The 14,807-nt window shown below is 33.2% G+C and overlaps 2 protein-coding genes across 5 annotated transcripts in view; one reads left to right on the top strand and one right to left on the bottom strand.

The window, feature by feature from the left end:
• Positions 1 to 4,815, bottom strand: part of LOC122020995 — a 29,476-nt gene extending 24,661 nt beyond the window's left edge. The window contains exons 1-2 of the mRNA XM_042579065.1: positions 4,675 to 4,815; positions 4,453 to 4,585 (exon numbers count right to left, since the gene is read on the bottom strand). Of these exons, the coding sequence (XP_042434999.1) occupies positions 4,453 to 4,585; positions 4,675 to 4,751 (210 nt within the window). The 5' untranslated portion in view covers positions 4,752 to 4,815. The remainder of the gene's footprint in view (positions 1 to 4,452; positions 4,586 to 4,674) is intronic.
• Positions 4,816 to 10,887: 6,072 nt separating this feature from the next.
• On the top strand, positions 10,888 to 11,926 carry LOC122020490 (zinc finger AN1 domain-containing stress-associated protein 15-like). 4 transcript variants are annotated; one of them, XM_042578441.1, is made up of 2 exons: positions 10,888 to 11,020; positions 11,222 to 11,926. In XM_042578441.1, exon 2 carries the CDS (start codon positions 11,222 to 11,224, stop codon positions 11,651 to 11,653), a length of 432 nt encoding a protein of 143 aa, XP_042434375.1. In that variant the 5' UTR covers positions 10,888 to 11,020; the 3' UTR covers positions 11,654 to 11,926. The 4 variants fall into 4 exon arrangements, with proteins under 4 accessions (XP_042434375.1, XP_042434377.1, XP_042434373.1 ...); XM_042578443.1 differs by having other exon boundaries at positions 11,197 to 11,926; XM_042578439.1 differs by having other exon boundaries at positions 10,888 to 11,038.
• Positions 11,927 to 14,807: the final 2,881 nt, after the last annotated feature.

The following is a 14,807-nucleotide window of genomic DNA, read 5'->3' as shown; positions in this document are numbered from 1 at the left end:
GATGACGGTTCACATTTCCTTTGTAAACAAGAAATGAGTTGTGTGTAGGATATCTATCATGTTAATATATCAACAACAACAACCAAATCTTTATCTCACTAATTGGGATCGGATATATGGATCCTCCTACGTTATTGAGTTCTATCCCATTCTATATCGTCATCTATATTTAATTGAATTTTTATCGTTGCTAACCAAATTTTTTTTTTTGTCTTTGTTACTCAATTAATATCATATTTATATTCTCATTTATATTTAAATGAATTTCATTTTATTGTTGCTAAGCCTTTTTTGTCCACCCCTTAATGTGTGTATTTGTTAGTCTTAAACACGCATTTATTAGTCGCTCAAGTACATATCCCTATCATATTATATGCATCCCTCAGTCTCTTTAATATTATCATTTCTTATCTATCCATCATTATATATTCGCACATCCACCTTAACATTTTTGTCTCTGACCATTGTCTAAAATCTCGAGCCATATCAGAGTTCAATTTAAGACCGGAACGATACAATTTTGGTACCATATTGTGTCATACCGATATGATTTTCATATTTTTAAATATAAAATATATTAATTAAAAATAAAAAAATGTAATCTAAATATTAAAAGGATACAAAATACAAAAAAAAAAAAAAAAAGAAAAAGAAAAAGTAGAAGATCACAACGTCTCCATATAATAAAAAAATATTATATGATTTTTAAAAATTAAAATATAATATATATATATATAATAGGATAGTTTTATTAAACTTTGATATTATCATATTATAGCTAAGAGTTAATTAAAATTATTAACTTAAGTTAATTATTAATTAACATAAAATTCTTCCTTTTCTTTCCATGTATGTATCATCGCACCCGCCACCCCCCGGCATCCCCATCGGGAGCCGCGGAGGTCGCCGCAGGATCGCGGCAGCTTCCGAGGGCCTCCATGACCCCACAGCGGGTGTCGGGCGGTGGGAGGAAGTCGTTTCTCCTGGCACAGAATGAAATTTTAAACCATGTCTGTGACTATCTTCTGTTCATGTGCACAATTCATAACCTAGTATTCAGCTTCTTATAACATAGTAGATTTAATTACCGTTTTGTAAAACTTCTCTTTAGGTTTCAAAGGTAGCTTACAATCATAAAGAATATCTGAGGACCTCTTCTATTTCAATCATCTTTGAAGTATTGTATGTAAAACATTTGTAACAACCACTTCATCCTTTTACTAAAATAATCCTAGATATTTAAAGTTCTTAGTTACAGGTAACTCGTAATCTCCTATCTTAATAATTTCCTTACTACATCTAACACTAATAAATTTAAATTCTATATATTTGGTATTTACTAAGCGAAAATTTTGTACATTATATCCTAACCAAATTTGACTTTAGTATTTACTCATTCATGTGTCTCATCGACCAAAGCATTGTCATTCGCAAACAATATGCACCATGATAACATGTTTTAGATGTGTCAAGTAGTTCATTACTAAGAGCATCCACAATAAGAACGAATATTTCTCCCAAATATTTGTGGTCCCCACATTCACATCATCAATCAAATATCTCATTCCTTAAATATCCCACAATCAAATACCCCACAAACCAAATATTTATGAATACGCCACTATCAAATATTCCAAATTCCATCATTAAATATATTTTTTAAATTTAAAAAAAAACAAAAAGAGAGAGAGAGAGAGAAATCACCGGGCATAACTCTATGCCTGGTGATTTCAAATCCCCTCCATAATATCCCCTTCCAATGGGGTGGGGATATTTGGAGAAATATCCCCTCCAAATATCCCTATTGTGGATGATTTAATGTAAAAAGATATGGACTTAGAGTTAATCCTTGATATAATTCTATCTATATGGGAAACACTTCAGTTAATTTGTCTAGGGTCTTCACTCTTATCGTTACATCCTCATATATATGTTTAATTATTTCAATATACACTACACTAATGTCTATATAATTTCCCTCATGATTTGTTATAAGTTTTTTTTAATCAAAAAATATCATGTGTAGCTTCTTTTTCTAATACTTTTCAATCAATTCTCTAATATGTATAACTTCTATTCTCAAACTTTCAGGCGTAAATCTAAATTAATTTTCGATCACCTTGGTCTTCTTAATCTTTTTTCTATCACTCCTCAAAATTTCATGGTATCACTCATTAGTTTAATACCCCTATAATTCACATAATTTTATCCATCTCTTTTGGTTTTACACAGGGGATTAAAATACTTACCCTTCGTTGATCAGGTAATTTTTTTATTTTCAATATTAGGCTGAATAACTTCGTAAGTCATTTAATATCCTACTCGCTTAGATACTTTCATACGTCTATTGAAATATCATCTAATCCAACCGCTTTTCCATTTTAAATCTATTTAATGTCTATTCTACTTCTAAAGTTTGAATTCTCTTATAACAATTTAAATTTCTATACTCCTCATCTATTTAAATTATCTAAGTTAAGTTGGTTACCTAAATCTTATTAAAAAGTTGATGAAAATACATCATTTGTCACTCATTTATTTTCTCATCCTTCACTAGTACTTGATTCATCTTTAATACATTTTATTTGAGTAATATCCCTTGTTTTACCCTCTCTCACTTTAACTATTTTATAGATGTTATTTTTCCCTTCTTTTGTATCAAGTTATCAATACAAGTATGCAGTATCTTATAGGTTGTAACTTACAAGTGTGTACTTTTCGTCACCTTGTCTCTTATTTGGTCTCTTTCTTGGCTACTTTTCTTCGTTCTTACAAGTGTATAGTAACTTATAGGTTGTAATTTATAAGATGTTCATTTTTCAGTCACTTTCGTAAGATTCTTTATTTGATGGTGTCCATCCTCTTGATTCACCGAGTACGCTCTTTACCACTATTTTCAAATTTAATATCATCTTATCTTATATTGTATTCAAGTCACCATATATTCCTTCTAATACTTGTACTCTACCTTCTTCTTAAAGTTACTTTGCTTATCATCCTTTAACTTCCACCACTTAAACTTAGCAGAAATGCATGCTTTCCTTCTAGTAATACTATACTTGAGGCACATATCTAAAACTATTAATCTATGTGGAGTGGTTAAGTTTTCTCCCAGAATAACCATACAATCTTTATAAATTTTTCTCCCACTTTTGAATGTGATAAGGTGTTCTCTCTTCTTAAAAAAATGTATGAGCTATTATAAGTTCATATAATATTATGAAATCTGATATAATTTTTCCTTCTTCATTTCTTATTCCAAAATCATAGCCCCTATGTATCCTATTATATTCCTCATTTCTTACTTCTATATGCCCATTTCTTATTAAAATCATAGCCCCTATGTATCCTATTATATTCCTCATTTCTTACTTCTATATTCCCATTTCTTATTAAAATCGTCGGAATTTTTTGTGTTACCTCATCTAGGTCATCCAAAAACCTATGTTTGATGTCTTCATCTAATCCTACTTGAGGTGCATATATGCTAATTATATTAATAGTTTCTTTTAGTATCACAATCTTAAGAACTACAATTTCATCTCCCTTCCTATTTATTCCTACTACATCCCTTAGTGAACAATCTACGACAATAATTTTTTTTCATTTCTTATTTTATTTTTTCTTGTGTACTATAATGTAAAATTAGCTGACACCACATAGTGGGATAAGGCATTGTTGTTGTGCTATAATTTAAAATCTAAGTTCAATATCATCTTTACCTTCTGCCCTATCCATTTTGTCTCTTGTAGATTCAGAATATTAATTCTTCTTCTAATCATCGTATATACTACCCTCATTGTTTTATTGTTGAGCGTCCCTACATTCCATGTTTAAAATATAAAACAATCAATATTCCGTTCTTATCCAATCCAGAGTCTGAGAACTCTTGTATATTTAAAATTACACCTAAATTCTCATAGAGATGACATTTTTTTCTTGAAATTTATAGTTAGACCCTACAATGCATTCTTTTAGTAAATAATCTAGCATTAGTGTAATAGTTTGAGGGATCTGTACATACATTTGCCTATGTTTATACTTAGTGACAACCTAAAGCAACCCTCCTCCTTTATAAAGGTTTGGGACCGACCATGGCAGAGTTTGTTCGTCAAGAGCAAAGTGGATACCTATCATGTCAATAATAAATAAATAAAAAATGATAGTAATGAAGAACCACAGACTGGGATCTCCAAAATTGTTCGATCAAAGCTTTTCCAATCTTCAATTTCACCCATCACCTAATCGTAAGCAAATTTGATATCTCTGCTACCAATATGTAACAATCAGCTAGTTACGGTTGCTTGCTCTATCATGGCATACGGTTAAATTACATTTTTTTTCTAAGCCTTGCACAGCAAAGGGAAAAAAAAAACAACTGAAGAAAGAGCACGCTGTTTTAGTGAACTTAAACCTAAATTGCATCGTCCTCGTGTTCCAATTAGATCAAACCTTGAATCGACCAGATTCGGCTATGCTCCGGATCCCATCCAAGCACTGAAAACCCTGGGAAATATCAACGCTCCCACCGCCTCCCTCTCCGACCGCGCACCTATCGGCCATTGCCCTAACCTTGCTCCAGCCCCTGAGAGGGATTGCCGAAGAACGAGAACTATAAAGGTTCCTATATCGGCATGAGAGTTGAATGGATGGAGAAAAGAGAAGAATTGGTACCGTGAGATCAAAATGGAACTGCGCTCGGTGAGGAGAGGAGGCGAGGAGAACACGAAAGGCAACGACGACGAGACCATGGAACCCGGTTGATTTATTTTTTATTAAATTGCTCACGCAATTGATCAACTTCACGAAGAGAATTGGGATGAAAAAAAAAAACATCTCCTTTGCTATAATTAGATTTAATAATTTTTATTGATTTTTTTTAATGATTGATTTTATGAAATTGATAGATTTTTATTTACTTTTATAAAATCTCACATAGTTATAGATAAAATTCTATACAATTCTATAAACTTTTTTTAAAGATTTTTACAAATATTTATAAGTTTTTTCATAGAAACTTGTGGATTTATGGGAAAGAAAAATTCTAAGTTTTATTATTACCAATATGATAAACATCGCTCCACATTCGATTCGCTATTGTATCTCTCCGTGCATTGGCATTTGCTCGTTGTTCTTGAGTATCAAATAATTTATCAAAGCAATAGACATCATGAACTTGTTCCAACAAAGATGATGAAGCTTCGTTATCTGGTTCAATTGGAAATTTATCAGAGCGACACTCTTTGCTAAGAAAATTATACAATCCGGCACAAATCAAAATAAGCTCGACTTGTGTAGTATATGTAAATAGAGGAGCTGTTTTGAATATTTTAAATTATGATTTAAATATCCAAATACCCTCTCGATGACATTTCTCGAGGCATGACGAAAATTGAACAACTCCTTTTCATTTTTTACACCTTAGAAAGCGTAAGTGGCCATGATCTTACGCAATATTTATCTTCTAACAAAATCTAAAATACCTAATTAAATTTTTAATTAATAAAATAATAAATAACATACTTGTTAAAAAAAACTTTTTTTTAAACTTTTTACACTTTTGATTTGGTTTGGCTTTAAAAAAAAAAGAATAATGTCCTAATTTTATAATTTTTTTAAAAAATTAATAATATAATTTTAAATATAACAATATTATAATAATTTTAAATATTTTTTATTTATCATGAAATATTGGTTAACTCTTTAAGTTGGTCAAACTATAACGTATTGAATTGAAAGAGTAAAAAAAATATAGTAATTTGAGAAAAAATAAAATATATTATATTTTTCAAGTCCCAAAGTTGTTGTCTCGGATGCATTAACTGAACAAAATTAGCAATACAGAAAGATCCAAAAGATATAAGCTTCTTGCAATCTTTTCGTAGAGAATGTAATCCATATAGGAAGATCCCATAGATGCTCCGATCTTCTCTCTGTTTATGGTTGGAAACAAGGTTTTTGTAGATGAGAAAAGAGATATCCTGAGTTTACAGATATCATCGCCATGGACGATGAATGAAAGAGGAGGACAGGTTGTGGGTTGATCGGTAAATTGAGGAGCGGGAAGAGAAATGACTTATTCGTAAAAAAAATTAAAACAATTTGAAATCTATAGAAATCTCAAAGGTGAGAAGAATACTTTTTATTTTATATTTAAAGTTGTACCATGTATTTTAAAGAGCACTTATTGATTAAAATTTGTATCCAAGGAATTTTAAAAGAATCTATGAAAATCTATTGAAATTTTGGATACCAAAAGAATTTCATAGAGTTTTAAAAAGTCAAGTTTGAATACCACATGACTTTTTAAAACTCTATAAAAATCCAATTTGTATACCGTTAAATTTCTATTGAGCTTATAAAAATCTAGAATGAATACATCTAGACTTTTAAAATCCATAAAAGTCATTTAAAGTAATTAAAAGTTCAACATTGAATACACCCCCCTAAGATGAAGGTCGGGAAATCGCTCGTAGAGTAATAGGGGGTGTTCGGTTTAGAGGAATTAGGGTGAGGGATGGGAATAACAATTGTTGATTATCATTATTAATGTTTGGATTACAAGAATGGAATACAAATAAGGGAATGAATCCTTATAATTGAGCAATAACTCATTCCGTATCTCCCCATTAATTAGTCATTACTCTATTTTTAACAATCAAAATATTCCCTTATTTCAAAAATACCCTTCATCTAATACTAATTTTTCCTCCTTAATACCAAATATTTTCGTGCCCCCCCCCCCCTTCATCCGCATCCCTCCATGCCACAACCCCATCTCCTCCATCAGCCGAGAAAGTGGAAGCTGGTCAAAGTAACTCAGGTGAAGGAAATCCGGCATATGGGTCAAGTACACCATGCTACTGCCTTCGGCAGCAACAGCCATCACTTGTAAATTGCTCCTAGACGGTTGCATTGTCTCCTGCTCCCTCTCTCCCACTGCCACTTTCCCATCCTTTCAGTCAAAGAACTCATTCAAATGATGCCAAATAGACGACGATGACCCAGAGAACTTAGATGCCATCATATCTCCCAGGGACATCCAGTTAAAGGTCCTCCAGCTAGGCCGCAGCTTTTGTCTCTTAAATGTAAACCGCTGCTCAACATCCCCCCCCCCCCCCCCCCCCGCTCGTCTACCTATCCCCAATCGACGAATAATGGGCTCGCAGCCTAATCGACGAAGTCGTCATCCCACCAACCCACAGAGATCTGGAGGAGAAAGTAGAAGTAATTCAGCTTTATCGTGACGTTCACCGACGTGATCGATGTAAATCATAGGTTTATGTTCTTTTCCCTCCGCGAGGGTCATAAGACAAGGGGTGGAATGACAAGAGGGAAGAGAGATGTGCCGACAAAAAAAGGAAAAGGAAAAAAAAAACGCTAAAATTATTGATATGTTTAGAGTGAAATTTAAACATTCATTCTCTAAGGAGGTCCATCTCTTACCAGTGGACTATAACATAGAACCATGATTTTAATATTTTTATTTTTATGTAATTACTTAGTAATTATAATTATAAAAAAATAAACAAACTTATTTTATTTTATTCAAAATTATTGTGATAGTGATGATCATACCTATAAATTATAGTGAGAGCATAGACACTATAATAATTTTATCCCCGAAACTAAAATATAACGGAATGATATTAAGGGGGTGTTTGGTTTAGGAGAATAGGAGTTGGGAATGAGAATGGAAATCATTGATTGTCATTGTTAATGTTTGGATTATAGTAATAGAAATGCAAATAAGGGAATGAATCATTGAAATTGGGTAATAACTAATTCCCATGTACCTCCCCTTCAATGAGTCATTACTCTATTTTCATCAATCAAAATATTCCCTTATTCCAAAAATACCCTTGACCTAAAACTAAAATTTTCTCCCTTAATATCAAATATCAAAATATATTTATTTATTTTTTTTTTTCATATCACTTTTCTCTCCTTGTTCTCTCTCATCATATTTTCTCTCTCATCATTTCATCACACACTTTCTCTCTCCTTAATATCTCCTATCACACTCTCTTTCCTCTTTTTCTCATTACACTTTCTCTCTCATCATACTTCCTCTCTCCTCAATCTCTTTCATTGCACTCTCTTCCTTTTTTTTCTCTCATCGTACTTTCTCTCTCCTCAATCTCTCTCATCACACTCTCTTTTCTCTTTTTTTCTCATCACACTTTCGCTCTCATCACATTTTCTCTCTCCTCAATCTCTCTTGTCACACTCCCTCCTTTTTTTCCTCAACACACTTTCTCTCTAATCATACTTTCTCTCTCATCCTACTTTCTCTCTCCTCAATCTCTTCCATCACACTCACGGTTATCTTTTTTCTCATCACACTTTCTCTCTCATCATACTTTCTCTCTCACGATACTTTCTCTCTCATCATACTTTCTCTCTCATCAATCTCTCTATCACACAGTCTCTCTCCTCATTTTTTTCATTACATTTTCTCTCTCTCTTCATCTTCTCCCATCATACTTTCTCTCACATCATATTTTCTCTCTCATCTTCTCTCATCATGCTCTCTCCTAGTACACTCTCTTTTTTCATTTTCTCTCATCACACTTTCTCTCTTTCATTCTTTCTCATCACACTTTCTCTCCCATCATTCTCTTTCATCATATTTTTCTCTCATATTCATCTTTCTCTCACATCTAATTTTTTCTCTTATTTTCCTTTAAGGGTAAAAAAGAAAATTTTAATTTATTCTGATAGAAAATATGCAACTAACCAAACATTGTTTTTAAGAGTGATATCCATGCTCATACTCATTCTCATTCCATAATACAATGATTCTCATTCCGATTCCTATTCCTAGGAAAGAACCAAACGACCCCGTAGTTTATATGTGCTTCTTAACTTGCGGGCCAATCCAAGTCTATCACGGGCCAAACCCATATGGGTCGCGGGCCTAGGTGGGTCAGCCCGTGACTGATCGGCTCTCAATGGACTTGGGTTGATAAAGTTTAAATTCAATCCATTTAAATTATTTGATGAGATGGGCTAAACCAATAGATCTAATCTAAATTAATGGCTCTAAATACACCCCTCCCAATACCTTATTGGGTAGAGGCAAGTGGTAATAATCGCCTTAATAGAAGAACGATTATGGAGCCACTTAAGAACAATTATGGTTGCATGGATAGTTAATGGAAGGATGTGAGTAATTAATGGAAGGACGGTGTGAATAGGCAATCAATGGGGTATAGACAATTATGGTTGCATGGACAATAAATTGACGGAGTGGGTGATTAATTGATGAGTTGAAGTTAGAGGATAAATAGGGGCAGCTAACACATTCTTATCTGCTATACTATTTTTACTTCTTTAGTAACCGGCCACTGGCAGGACATATAGGGCTCCTATTGTTATTGGTAATTATTTTAAATATATTAAATATATGTTTATATATAGTTTTTTTTTAAAAAATAGAGAAAAATAGACTCACATGATAAAAGATTTGGATGATCCCATTTTTTAATCAAATTTTTAGATGTTATAAAGATCTCGTTTTCACTCCATCCAAATGTTTAGATATTATAAAGATCTCATTTTCACTCTAAGGATAGAGTTATAAAGGGCTCTATTTTTAATATTTTAATTTTATTTTTAATTATATATATTATTTTATATGATGTAATATATTGTTCTTCAATTTCTCTAATTCTAATCTTCTCTCGTGTTTCTCTTTTATTTGTTGGTGATGCTTTATCCTCTTATCAGAAAAAATATGAATTAAAATTTTTTTATTCATATAATGTAAAATAAAAATGTAGTTTTCTTCAAGTTCTCCTTTTCCCTTTTTCCAATTTCCTCTCTATGCTTCGTTCGCTCGTTGAGATTGAGGAAGAGAAACTCATCTAATATTGTCACACTGATTTGAGTTGTGCTACTACACTCCTTGATTAAATTTAAATGATGATGCATTCATCCGTATTATATTTGATTGAAATGGAAGATTTTATTAATTTTGAGTAACAGTGAGATAGATATCTCTATCATTCTACTTTTTAATAGATATTAAATTTAACTTTTATTTAGATGTAATTTAGATGTATTTAGAATTATAAATTTTTTGATTTCTCCTTCATCGCCTTCCTATCATTTACAACGGTTCTAATTTAGATGATAAAAAATATTATTTATTTTTTCTTTTGTTCTGTATCTAAACAATCTCATTTAATTTTTGATAAATGATAATAATTAATTTGATCTCGGATCTCACTATGGTATCTAGTTTTTAGAAATTGTATTGAATTTTGGCATTTTTTTTTATATGTGTTTTTTATTTATTTTTATTCTTTTTGTTATTGTCTCATTTATTTATTATTATTTTCTCAATTTGTTTCTTTTTATAAAAGTTGTTCTCTCCATTTTTTTATATTTTTTATTTAAGTAATTAGATATTTTTATTTAAATACTTTGACATATTTCTATCGTTATGTTTTTTAAATAATTCTGAATATATTAATTTTCAGCTAAGGTGCTAAGGAAGAGAAAATGTTTAATTTTTTTTTCTAAGGTCTCAAATACGCTTGAGAGGCCTCCATGCATGAAGTGGATAGTAGGACAACAAGTTCTACCGAATAGAATGCACCTGGAGGAGAATAGGACGGAACGAGTTTTAAACGAAGATAAAGGGATTTTCTTTGAGAGTTTTTTAAAACGAATCATGATCACTTGTTAGGCTTCCCCGTGCTCAGAGTTAATTAATACGCTAAAAAAAATAGTACCAAAACAAAATCTACATATTTATAGGTAGGGTACGATATGAATTTATCTTCTTATTTTTTATATTAATAATAGTTATTATTATTATTATTATTATTATTATTATTATTATTATTATTATTATTTTATAACCAAATGCCTCGGCAACTTGCAGCTTCCCTTCCTTTCTTCCAAATCGATCATCCGAGCGTTTCCAAATCCGACTCGAGGAGGTTTTTGCGATCATCTCCTTTCCCTGTCTTTGATTTCGTTCCTAGCCTTGTGTTGAATTTCACCTCCGGTGAGCTTGATCCGACGGGTATTCAATCTCTCATTTGTTTATCTGATTCCATTTTTTTATCTGATTTGTTTGTTCTCCCTGAAAACGTGGAGGAAAAAAGCCAGCTTTGTTGAATCTTTCTTTCGACATGTATTTTGTTGAATCTTGAACTTGCATCGATTTTTATCTGTATTTAGGATTTTCTTCTTCAATTTCGGGCAGATGGCAGGGGAAAGCTGCAATCTTAATAAGGATGAAGCTGAAATCCTCAAACCCTCTTCCCCTTCTCTCACTTCCTCCTCGCCGCCGCCACCACCACCCTCCCCGTCTGCTCTTTGCCTTCAGCCGATACAAGAGCTCTCAGCTCCAAATACACCGCCTGAGAATTTGGGAAACCCGGTGGCCGTGGATCTTCCGCACAAGCTGAAACTCAACGACGAGCCTCCGCCACCGTTTCGATTCATCAACCGCTGCTCCAGTTGCCACAAAAGGGTAGGACTTACTGACTTCCGGTGTCGGTGCGGGGATCTCTTCTGTGTCCTCCATCGCTACTCTGACACCCACGATTGCCCTTTCGATTACAAGGCCGATGGTCGAGAGCAGATTGCCAAGGCCAACCCGCTCATAAGAGCTGCTAAGATCATCAAAATTTGATCTATTGTTATCCTCCGCGATTTGTTTTGCTTGGTAGTTTATAGCTGATGTGCTTCATCTTCTCCAAGTCTGTGAGATTGGAGTTAAAATAGTATGTCGTCGTCAACCTCGAACAGCAATATAGCTGCATTATCAATTGCTTCCACACCATTTCCTTTAGAAGTTTGTAATTGTGATTACTTTTGCTTTATCACTCCCTCACTGTTATTTGATATGATTCTTCTCTCTAGTTGGCATAATGAGAAGGGGTAGGCCAGGCATGTTTTTGCATTAGCTCAGCTTTGTCAAGCTAAGAGTTCATATTTTCTTAAACTCCGGCATGCCTTGGTTATCCTCCATGGTTTTTGTTTGCTTACTAGTTGATTGTAACATTTGTATGTTAGGCTCTGATTGAGTATCCAACATGAGTATGGATCAGCTTTCACAATCTTTGAAGTTATCTGAAGTATCAGGCTACTGAAACAGATGTAGAATAGAGTAGGGAGATTTAAGGTGCTTCCTCTTCTTAAATATGGCAGCAAGTAGAATTGCTTTCAGTACCATTTTCTTTAGTCTTGGACTGCAATTTGCTTTTCAGGTTAGGTAAGTTGTTCTTGGCTTTCCTTTATGCCATTTGATTGTTACGTTTGCTCACTCTGATCTTTATAATCCTTATATTGAGAAAGACTGTGACAGGCAACTGTGTATAAGCCTACTTGTTTGTCGTTAACATGAACTCGAAGATAATTCCTGTTTTGAAATAGTTCAGCATAATGAAACTTATCGTCCCATGCAACATGTTATAGACGGTTGATCTAATGATTTCATGGAATAATCAGAATGATGAATGACTTCTCTTTAGGCGGAAAGCTGGTTCTTGTGTCCCTTATTCAGTATTTCGTAATTCTAGACTAAACTATTTTCTAGTTGCAACAGTGATAGGATTGTTTATTAGTTGGTTCTTGTAGTATTGAGATTTAGTTTTGGCGTAGAATGAAATAATGGATGATTATTTTTTTATTATTATTATTTAATTGGGGAGAATCCAAAAGGGTGTCACTTTTTTATTAGAATCGTTAAAAAAATACCCTTTTTTCATTTATCATCAAAATAACGTCTCATCCAATCTTACCCTTTTGGTTCCTGAAAATACTTTTGTTTTAAGTGTTGTTATAACCAATATAAAATATAGCTGCTATAACATGGACACTTCAATTTTGGTCAACACTAGTAACATTATATTGTAGTAGTAATGAACTGTAGTTGCTATAACATGAATATTTCAGCTTTGATCAACATTGATCAATATGAATCATAACTGCTACAACATAGACACTTCATCTCTGATTAACACTAGTCAACATTATGTTGTTTCAACTATGGTTCATACAAGATCATAGCTTAGTAGTTGTTGCAACTATTAACCATAGTTACTACAACTATGTAGTTGTAACAACTATGAACTATAGCTGCTATAACTGTGTAGCAATTATGATCTGTAGTTGCTACAACTATGTTTAAGTTATTTTTTCTATGTTGTAGCAATTGTATATGACTCATAGCTACTACAATACATCGAAAATTAAGGTATTTTCATGAAAAAAACGGAGTGAGGTGGGATGGGACATTGTTATGATGATAAATGAAAAAGGGTGCCGTTTTGATTTTTGCTCCTTTTTTCCTTTTGGAAACTCAAGACAATCTTAATTATATGATTTCGTCCCTTCAACACAAGCAAAGTATTCACGTGTGGCATGATTTGAACAAGCTGTTGCCTTTTCTCTTTGACCTTTTTCTACTGAGCGCTGTGACACCAAAATTTCCATTGTGAACCTAGCAATCTTGGCTAACAAATAGAATGATGGCCAATGGTCCATTTTATAATGTCTATGGTGTCATAATCTGTTTACAAGAGAACAAACTCCATGTGAACCATTTGTCATCATTGCTTGTGTCTCAGGGAAAGCAACCAGCAGGTTCAGAGCTTCTTTTCTCTAATAATACAAAAACTGCGATAGTTTTCCTCTAGAGCTTGGCATTTGAGCAATTTTTGAATAAGTTTTAGTGATATCACTTTCTTTCCTTGCATTCGTTTCTCACAAGGTAAAATATCGAGTTTGTTATTATATTTATTGATGTCGATGGTGGTGGGGGATTACAAGGAAGGGGGAAGGAAAAGGGGTAGGGTCTCAAGTGTTTCTCTGATAATATATGCTTCAGCATGTTCGAACTTTCACAGCTCAATCCTTGTTTAGAGTTTAGACATCCTTTAACTTCTTGTGGTAGTCAGTATCTACTTGATTGGCATCCCTAAGGTACAATCATTTATGATAAAGAGCCATAACAACAGACCCAAAACACTGTCGAATTTTAGAATATCTGCAAGCCATAATAAGATGTCATGATGTTTCTATAGTTGAATTGCAGAAGACAGCTAGTATCTACCAAAAAAGTATCTTCTTGGCCTTCTTGGTGGCAAAGGGATTCCACGGATAGATACATCGATAGCGGCAACTGAAACACCCTTAAATGTTTTGCAGGTTAATTGTGGAGCTTCATGTTCATCTATCTAGAAATTCGCCTGTTTGCAAGTGTTCGGTTCTATATTTATACAAAGGTAAAAGAGTTGTAGAATAAGATGTAGGATCAAATATGTATTGAGGTTTGGAAAGGGAATCAAGCTACTATATAGATATAGATATAGATATAGAGCTATTTATATAATTAATCTAATCTCAATGATTAGCAACTAGTCAACTGGCAACCTCACCGGCCATCATGCCACTGGTCTCCACACCTTCTCGATCGATCAACACTGGAACAAGTTCTATTCTGCTGCCTCATTTCGTCTGTGTTGGTGGTCGACCAAAAGAAATGAGGCAGCAGAGTAGAGCTTATTTCAGAATCAAAGCAGGAATAAATGATTTAATTACAGTGCTAGAAGGTGATGGTGTTGATATATATAGGATTTTCTATATGGCTAGGGTTTACTCGTATGCAGCCAAGAGTGTGGATAAGTTATCCAACGCTTCTAGACGCCAAAATTAACGCTTATCCAAAACGTTTACATCCTTCACTAGATTAATGGAATTTTGATTGACTGCATGCAGCTGGTGGTGTTTGATTTACAACGTTGTCTGTCTTGTACGTGCAGTGGAGTTAAGTTGCCGGTTGC

Source organism: Zingiber officinale, chromosome 9A, assembly GCF_018446385.1.
Source record: "Zingiber officinale cultivar Zhangliang chromosome 9A, Zo_v1.1, whole genome shotgun sequence".
In the NCBI taxonomy this organism is placed as follows: Eukaryota; Viridiplantae; Streptophyta; class Magnoliopsida; order Zingiberales; family Zingiberaceae; genus Zingiber; species Zingiber officinale.
The sequence above is the reverse complement of the archived record's forward strand: the minus strand, read 5'-3'. Positions and strand labels throughout refer to the sequence as shown.